General features: G+C 45.2%; 1 protein-coding gene across 4 annotated transcripts in view; it reads left to right on the top strand.

Moving 5' to 3' along the window:
• The first annotated feature begins 297 nt into the window (after positions 1–297).
• Positions 298–12082, top strand: part of BCL2L13 (BCL2 like 13) — an 87371-nt gene continuing 75586 nt past the window's right edge. For 2 of the 4 annotated variants that reach the window (XM_025198798.1, XM_025198799.1), the window contains exons 1-2: positions 298–423; positions 6424–6612. In XM_025198798.1, coding sequence (XP_025054583.1) covers positions 6492–6612 — 121 coding nt within the window. In that variant the 5' untranslated portion in view covers positions 298–423; positions 6424–6491. The remainder of the gene's footprint in view (positions 424–6423; positions 6613–12082) is intronic. The other 2 variants (XM_025198795.1, XM_025198794.1) reach the window with 1 other exon arrangement.

Raw genomic sequence — 12082 nt, 5'->3', positions numbered from 1 at the left:
TATTTTGTTAGTTAAACTGAATGTGTAGGGCACATCTCTGACCCTAAATAGTTAAATAGATACTAATGCATCTTGGTGCCATCTGGCATATTGTCTTTAAATGCAGAATTTTAATACAGTTGTATTTTCTCTTGTAAATTATGGATGGCAAATATGTAGCTGGAGGTGCACTAAGATGTCATTCCATAGTCAGGGGCTAAAATTTATCAGTCTCTACCAAAAGATTATAGCTATTACATTAGGGCGTAGCTTTTGTATTTCCTCATACTGTAATTGATGCATGACCCTGCTGTAGATTAGTGTGAGAGAAGTTGCATGAGGAAATGTCAGTATGACTGGCTAGCCAACCTTGCCTTGCTGAGCCATTCAACCAACTTGAAACGGATAAGAGGATTTTTTTCCTTTGGGCAGAAACATGTTGTGGTAAGGATAAGGACACATTACCTTGAATAGATATAGCGTTTTTTGAGGGATCCTGGGCATTGAGGAAATATGAGAGCCATTCACCATAATGAATTTAAGCCATTTATTTTGATAAAGAGTTGTTGTTCTTGTGTGGACTCTCTTGCACCAACTTTCAACTTCTTGTCTTTGCTTTTAAGATATATGTTACTTATTACTCCCTTTGCTCTAGCAATGTCAGCTTTGATAAGCCTTCTCTCTCCTCTAAGTCTGTCTATGCTTATTCTTTCTTTCTGTCTGTTCAAGGAGTGCTCTCCCTCTGTCTTCTAAGCTGCTTGGCTTGTCTTTAAAAATCATTCCTGAAAACTGGCCTTGTCTGAAATGCCTACTCTATAAAATCAATATTTTCTGTGTTCTTTGCTTCATAAAAAAATCTTAACTAAATCATCATGATTAAATTGAGTAACTACATTATTGCATTGTAGGCCATTCTCCAGCAATGGCCAATGATTTTGAAATATCCCTGTTCTCTGAAGACTGAGCCTGTCAGTGAAAGCTCAAGATTTTTAATATTTTTATGCAGCTGTTTATTCCATCCTCCATTCCAGTATTTGAGCATTTTCCAGGAATGTCTTAAAATAATTAGACTCTTTCACTTTTAGCCTATTATTTTTCTCATGTATTTATTTATTAAATTTATGCTGTGCTCCACAAAAAAGCCATGGGGAAACATTTTTAACTTTTATCTGAACAGCCTGTCAGAGATGTGTAGCTGAACATACTGAAATATTTTTTTAATTGGGTCTCAGTCTGATTCCAAACACATGGAGTTTTCTGTGTTTGCTTGGATTCCTGTTTTTTGTATGCCAGTAGATTCTTCTTCTTTCCTCTCTATGTTGATCCAAATATTTAGTTTAAGGACAGTGCATTGTTACTTGTTCAGAATTGCTTTTGGATAATTCATAGTATAGTGCTTCAGTACTGGAACTGTATTGAACAAAGGTACATTTGAGGTACATTTGTTTGGTGAAGCGTGACATCTTCCACAATAAGCATAAAAATGAAGTCCTAAGAATTGTTTGATGTGAAAAGAGCCTTGGGATCTTTAACTAAAAAAATACAGTTTATAGTTGGTGTCCTGGCCTAATTCAGTTAAGCATGTTTTTGCTTACTACATTTTCTTCGCAGTTTCAGTTTGCTGTGGTGGTTTTTTCATCTAATGTAATGTACCAAACTATAGCAGCATAGTGGTTTGTACTGCTACATCCCTAAAACAATGGAATTTTATTGGTGGATGAAGCATTATTTATAATTTTATCTATAAAGCACTTTCGGATGAAAGGTGCTATGTAAGTGTAAGAAAATTGCTGTGAGACGAAATATAACTGTTGACTCAAAAGCCATTAAACTTGTATAGTTTGGTTACAATCAAGTGAGCAGCAGAGCCAGTTATCAAATATATCTTTTAAAGGATTTCAGGATACTATTAAGTGTCTAAAAAGAAGAATTGCATAGTTGAGTCTAGAGGTGCACGGATATATTGGTTGCCTATCAGATCAGCACCGATTAAAAGGAAATGACATTGACTATTGACTTTTTTTGCCATTGTAGCTGATAATGTTTTCTGATAATTATGCCTTCTGGCTGGGGCCCCAGATGCCTAGGTTCCCTCTTGCCCATGGGGCTGAGGCCCCCAGATGCCTGGGTTCCCTCCTGCGACCTAGGGTGACCCCGGATACATCCCCTCACTGCCAGGCTGGGCTGGAGTGGAGCAGCTGCTGTGGTGTCCCAGGCACTGGTGCTGCACAGACTACAGGCTGGGGCTGGAACAGGCATTGTAAAAGGTGCCAAATGCCACAAAGACGTGACTGGGGTGAGCTGCCTGGCCCAGCCCAGCGTGACTTAACCCGCAGTGCCTGGAGGTTTGCGCCCCAGGGCCTGGGGGCAGAGCCTGTCAGGGACTAAGGCAGCTGCTACCCTCCCCCACCCCCAGTGTGGAGCAGGGTCCTTCCCTCAGCCCAGCTGGGTCCTGCCCTTCCCAGTGCTGGGTCCATTCAGTCTCCCATGTGAGACATGAGAGCTTAACCTGCCTCTGGCAGGGCAGCACCAGGAGTGGAAGGGGCCCTTCCCTTGCTGGAGTCCAGCTCCCAGGACCTGGGTCCTGACTGTGGAGAAGGAATTGCCTGGTTTCTCCAGGCCTAGAATGATCCTGTGGCCTTGACTTGGGCAGATGAAGGAGAGTGGGGAGCCTGGCCCAGAGACCACCCAGCCCTGGGCAGCCAGGAAGGCTCACTCCTTTCCCCTCAGCCCTGCTGGGCAGGCTCGGGCAGCTGTCTCTGGGCTGGAGTTCAAGGGCATCATGCAGAAGAGCAGGGGCTGAAAGGCTCCACACAGCCAGTTGCAGGCACTGCTAGGCTAGCCCCACCTGCTGCAACTGGCACGGACATTTTTACACGCGCTCTTATGTCTCACATGGGAGACTCTAATTAAAGGGCCACTGCATCTTCTGTATCAGCATCCCTACACTTAGAAGTGGTGGGGGGGGCACTTGAACAAAAGCTGTGTGTGTATGTATGTGAGATAAACTTCTTTGTTTGTTTTACGTTTATTTGTGTCAGTAATTTAAAATGCCTCGCATTATTACTAAATATCGTTTATTGGATCAGCATCTGCCAATACAGTTGATTAATATCAGCCAAGAAAATCTATATTAGTGCACCCCTTGTTGAATCCCCACTGGCTCTTGTCTCCTTGCAACTTTTATAATTTAATTTATCTTTTCCAGATCACTCCATCTCAGAACAACTGGTGCCAGTGTACTGTTAGTGTTGCTTACTCTCCACAGTCCATTTGCACCATCTAGCAACGTGTGTGCCTCTCCAATCATATGGAGTTACGGAACTTACCCTAAATGTCCTGTTTGCACAGACAGAGAATATTTTTTTTAAAGCATCATTTGCAAAGTGGATTGTACTTGTACTTGAAACCTATTTTCTATATTGATGACTGCTTTCTGGGATTTAAATAGTTGGGAGCCCTTAAAGCCCAAGGGATGCTTGATATTTCATAAAATGTTATTCCTGTAATTCCCACCATATCTGCAGCATTAAATTTGCTTTAGGTATGTTACTAAAAGTAATGCTGTCACATTATTAATGTGCTGGAGTCCTTCAGAACCTATCAAATAGTTATATAGCTCCTATATTCTTGGGGATTATATTGGTTGCTCTCAATTTCAACAACAGTGTATACCACTGCTAGTTTGGAAATGACCATCTGAAACGATTGATAACTTTTCAGCTTTGTAGAAGTTAACTTTTCATCACACTGTCTGCCTAGCTCCCCAGTGGAAATAGTTGGCCGTTTTAAACTTTAAATAAATAAATAAAAAATATGTCAATTAAGAGTCTATAACAAGGGTGTGAAAATTAATTTGATCTGTAGGCACTGACTTTTATTTTTGCTGGAGTTGGGGGGGCGGAAATGATGGACACGTGGAAAGTTTTCTGCATTTCAGGTGACACCCCTCTTCCCAAGGGGTGGCAGGGCCCTTGGGCCCTCGCATACTCAGCATCCATGGTGAGGCCGGTCCGTGGGATGGATTAGGCTAATGGATCCCCTCCCCCATCATCTTTCCCAGCATACCTGATCTGGTGGTTGGCTGGAGTGGACACATCATGCAGCATACATCCTAGAGCAGGTGCCATGTGTGGCACAGTCTGGCTGGGGTGGCTGCCATTCCAGTACTCATTCCACATGGTGCCTGGAGCAGCTACTGGATCAGGTATGCTAGGGGAATGAGATGAGGTCTGTGGGCCCAATCTGGTCTGCATACTGGCCCCGCACTGATAAGACTCGGGGGCACCACTGGGGGCCAGATGGTAGAGCTCCATGGGCCAGCTGTGGCCCTTGGACCATATGTTTAACACCTCTGACCTAAAACTTTAAAAAATTCTGTTCCAAACCCTTTTTTCCCCTTCTCTTTCTTGCCTTTATTTGAGAACTGACTCTTCTTTCTGGCCCTTCTTGGCTGTCATATTTCAGGTCTTGACTTTATGTTCTTTGCTGCTCTTCTCATCTGACTGCTTATAAAGGGAAATATATAAAAGTACTAGGGCAGGGGCGGGCAATTATTTTGGGCAGAGGGCTGCTTACTGAGTTTTGGCAAGCCATCAAGGGTCGCATGACAAGCAGCTGGGGGTAGATAAATATTAATTTTCTAAATTTTTTTTAGGGGTCCTGTGGACTGGATAGAATGGCCCAGCGAGCCACATCTAGCCTGCGGGCCGTATTTTGCCCGCCCCTGTACTAGGGCATGGAAAGTTCATCAGCCATATGTCACTGTTAAAGATATCTGCATTTTCTGTCTTATCCATTGGTACTAAGGGACAATGCCTGTGTAAGAAATCCAGTTCTCCTAATCAGCTGCTAGAAGGAAAATTGTTCTCCAGGGCCCCCAAAGAAAATGGTATTTCTTTTCTCTTTCTGACCATGTGCTGTCTGCTGCTTCTGTTAGATCAAGGGTTTTCAACCTTTTTTAACAAGTGTACCCGTTCTGGTGGTGGTGGCTGGACACAGAGCAGTGTGGGGGCGGCTTTCACGTGGCTGCTGCTGCACACCACTTTCCCACAGCCAGTCACATGTGCGGCTCTGCGGGCTGCTGATGGGCTTTGCACCCAGCCAGTTGCATGCTGCGTATCAGCAGTTTGTGGAACTGCATGTGTGACTGACCATGGGAAAGCAGCACATGGTGGTGGAACGGGGCAGTGCATGGCAGCGCAGGGTTGTAGCGTGTGAGCCCCCCGGCCCCACGTCCATCTGCAAAGGGGTGCTGCTGCCCTTTACGCCCTGCCCTGCTCCTGGAAGCAGGCACAGAAACACGCTCCCACCCACCCTGCCTTTCAGACCCTTTGCGCCTCACTGCTCTTGCAGATCTGCAGGCAGGGTGTGGCTACGATGCCTCCTCGCCATTGGCTATTGACCGAGGGCAGCAGCCCAATGGTCAATCAGGATAGCGAGCTGGGGTGGGAAGGTGCTACAGTGTGCTGTGTGGGGCTGGTGGTGCCTGGCGTGCCCCTTCCTCACCCCCGGGCAATGGCAATGTGTGGGAACATGCTGGGGGAGACACCGCTGCTGTGCCCCAGGGCATGCTCCGTCCCCACCTGTGCATACCCCCTATCACCTTTCCAAGTATCCCTAGAGATAAGCGTACCCCCTGCTAACACCACCTGTGTTAGATCATTAAAGTGAATCTGAATGACAATGGTCAGTTTGTGTACAAGCTATAAACATCAACCATGCTGGAAACCCAGGAAAAATAGCAGAAGCAAAGGAAATGTTTGACTACTCTCTGGGGATTAAGGATGGGGAGAGAAACTCTCCTTAGGTTTCTAGTTGACTGTGTCCCCTTTGCATATCTCTACCTGGAGAAACTTTTGTTTGTAAGAGAGATCAAGGTATCTCTTATCCCAGACACGTGTATTCAGATGGTATGAAAAGTAAAGGAAAAAAAAAGTCATCTTATACTGAATGCCAGTGTATACATTCTCCATACGTTATTCAGATAAAATAGGGCTGTCCAGCTGGCAGGCTATATGCAGCCCACTGTGCCTGTGGTCCTTAGTCTACTATGCAATTGCTGTACCCTGTAGTGCTCTGGCTGCTGCAACAGCCAGGATCTCCGGGAAGCTTCTGCTTCCTCAGCTGCACCATGGGGCGGGGTGATGCTGGAGAAGCCTGTATATGGTGGCGGGGCTGCCCCTGGATGGGGTGCAGCAGTGAGGGGGTGTGTTGTCCAAGTGGTCTGCAGTTTGAGCTATTGAAGGCCGTGCAGTGTGTGGCCCCTGCGGGTGTAGCCCTCATGGGATGCAGCCTCCAGCTGCTTAAAAGTTGGACAGCCCTGAGATAGAACATTGTGTTGATGTTTTTAAGCAGAATCCAGTGTCATGATTTTCTCTTATTGTAAGATAATGCATGGCCTTCTTCCCTCTTCCTTACAAAAATTACTTTTTTTCCTTTCAGTATTCACCTGCTAACCAGAGGAAAAACTACGCGCCCCTTAACTGTGTAGAGCATTACAAGCCAATTCCATGGCGTCCTCTGCTGCTGTGCCTGTAGGATTTCACTATGAAACAGAGTATGTTGTTCTCAGCTACCTGGGGCTGTTGTCACAGGAGAAGCCACAAGAGCAACATCCTCCCTCAGTTCAAGGTAATGTACTGTATTTATATCTGAGGCTGCTTTATCGATTAGTTTAAGCCCTGCAAGCTCTTCTTATTGTTGTATCTGTAAATGTAAAGAAGACATTTAGAATTGTGTATTTTATTCATGTGGGCATTCCTAAAATAAAATGAAGAGCTGGCAAAGGACAAAAATAATTTTGCAACTTCTTGGACTATCATCGATATCTGTTATCCTTGTTGAGAGCTGTCAGAAAGGGCTGTTTGCAGTAGCACTTTTTAGGCAACTCTCCATTGTCACTTTACAAATATTGATGGTGTAAGTAGGGGGTCAAGTGATTTTTATCGCTGTACCTAAGTTCCTGCAGTGGTTTTAGACAACACCATGGTTCCAGTGCTTGTTCCTTGTCTACATTATTGTTTCCACTGTTACTGCTGAAGAACTAAAATGTTTTAAAGTTTATTTTGTATTTTATGGTAAGTAGCCTCGTTAGTGTGGGGCTCAGGAGTTAATGCTAGGCTTATTTATCTCTTGTACTGGTATTTGCAGCAGTCTTTTACTTGTGCACTAGCTACTTAACCTCTCTCTATTCACATCCTTTTTAAAACAACTCTTCCATGAAGGTTAATTGTTAACCCAAACTCTAGGGAGACAGAAGCTATGGGGAAAAATATATCCTATTTGAAAAGCTGCTGCTTTTCCTTCATTAGCTTGTAATGTAATTATATATAGTAACTTCCAGGATGAAACATCTCTTATTCTTCCATAGCAAGTACCAGACAAACATTTTCTTTCATACAACATCCCCTCACCCTGCAAATAAAGCATGCACCTCGATTTTGGAAGGCAGAATGTAGCAAGAAAGATTATTCCAGTGTTGTGGCTGACTGTGTGGTATAGAGTATGTCCTGGAAATGTAGAGTGTTCAGAAAGTGTGACATCAGGAAATTCTTGGTGTGGCAGATTGTTTTCTGCAGTGTCACACTACTGGGACACTGTTTCTAGGAGAACTTCTGTCATGTAAGGTTAGGCCCCATACTCTTGCAAAGGGCAGTAGCAAGACTGCTACTTTATTGTAAGTAGTTCTTTATAGAAGTTCTTGTAAATAAAGTGCTGTTTCTGATCACAAGCCTCATCAAGATACTACCAACAACTCACTCGCTGCTTCAAGTACAAGCTACAATGCTCAGCCAATAGCTACAGCTGTGAGCGGGTTAACACAAGCCTGTGCCCCTTCAGTTTGCTGATCAGAAGGCAGCTATCTTGGCTGCTGCATAGCATGCATAGTGTCTCCAGGAGTGCTGCTTTTCCAGATAAGAAAACAGCTTTACATATGGAATCATGCATATGTAATCATGATTCCAGAGTGTGTCTATTAGGCCTTGCAAAAATAGAGAAATCAAGAGAGAAGCAGCGTCAGAAAACATTACCACAAATTGTTTATATGTCAGAGATGCTCAAATTCATACTTTTCAATCTGTATAATCTTAACTTTTGTATCTTTAATAAACTAAGAACCCATTTGTTCTCTGTCAATATAATTTCCATTGTAAATATTTTTCCTGGCCTGTGAAGGGGTAAGCACTTCAGCACCAAGAAGCTTATGTTTTGTGGGAAAGTGCATGTTACTTGGCTATCAGAGGGATGACCTCTTATTTCCTAATGTGTGGAATAAGCTGATTGTTTGGTTAAAGATGTGAGAGAAATCATACATTTTAGGGCCAAAAAAAAAAATCCTTGCCACTCGCATAATTTCTGGACCATCACAACTACCACACCACACCTTTGACTGAAGACATATTGGTTAAGAACAAACCATTTAATGAAAGAAAGACAGCTGTGTATGCTAAAATGTAAGATTGAAATGGAAATGTTTAGTTTTTAGTCTCTTTCTGAAACATGTTTTTCAATATTTAAATATAAAAAAAATCCTTTGGGAGGAAATAGAGAATTATGTAAGAAGAATTTTAGTTAAGTATGATAGTATTTCAGTTGCCCTGAGGAAAGTGCTGGTAATATTTTTGTATATGATTAATGGGACTTTTGAACTCCTGAGTAAAGATTGCTAGGTATCAAGTTTGCTAGATAGCATAAGAGATGTTAATTTATATTACAGAAGGATGTGGTCTCAAACATTCTGTTTATTTATTCTAGGATAGTAACACTTAAAAGAAAATTCTTTTTTTTCCCATTCTTATTGCTTTAAGCTCACCTCTTTAAAAAAATTCCACATACAGATCATCTTTGTCAGACTTTCTGATGTCTCCCATTTTCATCCCCACACCTCCACTACCTCCCTAAATGTCAAAATACTATTCCCACTTAACTTCCGCTCTTTTTGCTTGGCTAGTGTCACTTTACATTCAGCTTGTTTTGAATCCTTTTGATAACCTTCAGTCTCTTACTGTTTAAATTTTTTATTCTTTACTAGGGTTGCACTGATATATTGGTTGACTATCAGATCGGCACCGATAAAAGGAGAATTAATATTATCGGCTTTTTTTCGTTGTTGTAGCCGATTGATTACCGCCGTGTACTTGGAGCACTCTGGCGAGGATAATCCAGTCCCCATGCTCCACTGCCATCCTGAGCCCATGGCAGAATACAGGTCACAGTGAGCAGGGGGAGGGAGTGCTGGGGAGCCGTCACAGGGCGCAGTACTCAGCAACAAAGGGACCATTAACAGCTGCTGCTGCTGCAATGGCAACGCTGTGTGCAAGGGCCTGAATACCAGGGCTGCGGCAGAGACAGGCTGCGTGTGGGCAGGGTAAGGTGCCTGGTGAGGGACATTCTGCTCTGCCACGTACCGGGTGTCTTTGCAAAAGCGGCTTCTCCCTGGTGACTGTGGGAGCTTGGCTGTGTGGGGTCTGCCAGCACTGAGGCAGTGGCGTGCTCTGGGTCTCCAAATGTGCCCAGCACCATTGTCTGCTCAAGGGTCCACCCTGTCCGCCCAGGATGGCAACACCGGCTGAGCGGGGCTGCGGGTAGGAGCTGTGGGCAAGGGGGCAATATGTGGAAATAAAGCTGTCATCGCCTTCCTCATTGGAGCTGGAGCAGGCAGGAGGCAAGCATGTGTGTATATGTGTGTGTTAAGTGCAAAAGAAACACAGTTAATTTATATCAGTATTTTTAAAATGCCTTGCAGTATTACTAAATATTAGTTATTGGATTGGCTGATATGGTTGCTTAATCATCGGCTATTGGTATTGGCCAAAAAATCTTTATTGGTGTACCCATATTCTTTACTCTTTTTCACTATGTACCTTCACTTTTATGCCTTTGCACAACTTTGCTTTGCCTTATGTTTCCTATCTTGCTCTTAATGTCTTTGTCTCTGCTTTCTATGTTTTCTGTAGTTTTTAATTTATCTTGAAATATGTTATGTAATCTATCTCCCTGAAACTTTTCTGAATTTATTCCATACTCATTTGCCTTTGGTACATGTTTCTGAGTTGTGGGACTTGAGCTTACAGGTGTGTATAACTGTTGTATTACCTTGCAGCTGCAGTTCATGTCAATGTAGGTCTGTCATATAACATTGGGCAGAGTGGTAAACTAGTCAAAAAGCACAGACGTAAGCAATAAGCAGATGGCACATGGTTTTACCTGTTCTTCAGCAAAGATTGTCAAGTGCTTGTACAAAAGCAGTACGTGGATAAGGAACAGTTAGTATAAACTGAATCTGAGCAAATTGAAGGCAACGCTGATGGGCAGGGGAAAGCAGTTTTAAGAGTTTGCAATCATTGTTCAGTCTCTTTTGGTGAATCAGTCAATTCAGTCTGATTTTAGGGGTACTCTTGAACTTGTTGACACTAAGCTTTCATACTGAAAACATTACCTTTTGCCTGCTGTTATAATCTCTGGCTAGTTACGAGGCTGTCGCATCTTGGCAGACAAGTACATGACCTCGCTCATTTACATCTCTGGCAATTCTTGGGCAACTATTCCCAGGCATGAAGCCTTCAGTCATTTATAGGGTGACCATATTAGGTTTAAGGAAATCTGGGACACTGCTCCCCCTTGCCCCCACACAAGTCAGTGCTTGAGGCAGAGGCAGGGCATGCAGGGCACAGTTCAGTGGGGAGGTGGAATGGCATTGTGTGCCTGGTGGGCAGCCAGACAGTGTTGGAGCAGGTGCCACCCCACCCACACGTGCCCAGCCTGGCTTCTCCTGAGCAGTGGCTGGAGCCTGGGCTGAGCTGAGCACCGTTCCAGTCCCCCTGCCTTGCTCCCACACAGCTGCAGCAGTGCTTGTGTGCCTGCTTGCCTGGTGTATCATGCTGCTCTGCCTCTCTGCTGGACTGTGTCTGAGGCCCCTGTGATTCCAAGACTTTTGATTCGATTTTCACCAACTGGTCAGGACACCGGAACAGCCCACCAAATCTGGGACTTGCCAGACAAACTGGTGTGTATGATCACCCTAGTCCAGGGATGGGCAAAATACGGCCCACAGGCCAGATCCAACCTGCCAAGGGATTTTTGTCCAGCCTGCATTAGGTTCCTTGGCCCCACGCAGGCTGTGGCACATGTGGCCAGTCCCACCACCCCAGGCACTCAGCGGGGCTGGGGTGATATGGTGGCTGTACCTCCCAGCAGTCCTGCAGTGACAGCTCCTTACAAATGCCACTGCCAGTCCCTACTGCAACTGCTGGACCCATCCCTGCTGCCCAGGCACCCTGGCCCATCTGCCCTGCATCCACTGGCCAGGGCGCACAGCCAGACAGATGGGATCAAGCTGCAGGCAGAGAGCGGCATCCAGGAATGGGACAGGTGAGTGGAGCCAGGGGTATGATCAGGATCATGGGCTATGGTAGCGTGGGGCTGGTGCCTGGGGCAGAGCCATGATCCATTGCCCACACGTTCCTGCAACGGGTGCTGGTTCTGTAGGCAGGGGCATGCAGGGAGAAGATTGCAGCTCTCCCCCAGGCCACTGGCCCCTGTGGCGGGCCAGTAGGGAGTGCTCCTGCGTTGAGCCACCCACCTCACTGTGCCTGACCACCTTCCAGGCTCCGAGTACCTCCCTGGGGGCGCCTCACATCTGGCTGACTTCCTTCCTGGAGCACACCTGCTAGTCTGGGGATAGAGCTGCCACAACCCAGGGATGGGCTTGATTCTGGCTCTGCGCCCCCTGGGAAACGCAGACCTAGTAGCCCTCGAGGGTACTTGGACTCACTTCAAGAACTTGGGGTGCTTCCCTCAGTCGGAAGCACAAATCGTGGTCTCCCTTAGACAGCCGAAACAAGGGGACCCCAAGGCATAATCTAGACCCACTCCCAATAAGGCTCCCATGCTAGGTACAAAGGAGAACTTGATTGGTTACAAGGAGCAGGGTTGGAATAGGGTATAGAGTTGAGTAGTATCAGAGAAATCCCATAGAGGAAACAGGGTGGCTGGGGTAGCCTTTGATCATGCATCCGAGTTACTGCAAGCTATATATCTAGTTAGATCTCAGGTAGCTTACTCACAAGTATCATCCAGAGGCAGGTGGAGATTCCCTCTG

This window comes from Alligator sinensis, unplaced genomic scaffold, assembly GCF_000455745.1.
Source record: "Alligator sinensis unplaced genomic scaffold, ASM45574v1 scaffold87_1, whole genome shotgun sequence".
NCBI lineage: Eukaryota > Metazoa > Chordata > Crocodylia > Alligatoridae > Alligator > Alligator sinensis.
This window is presented reverse-complemented; position numbering and strand designations above follow the sequence as displayed.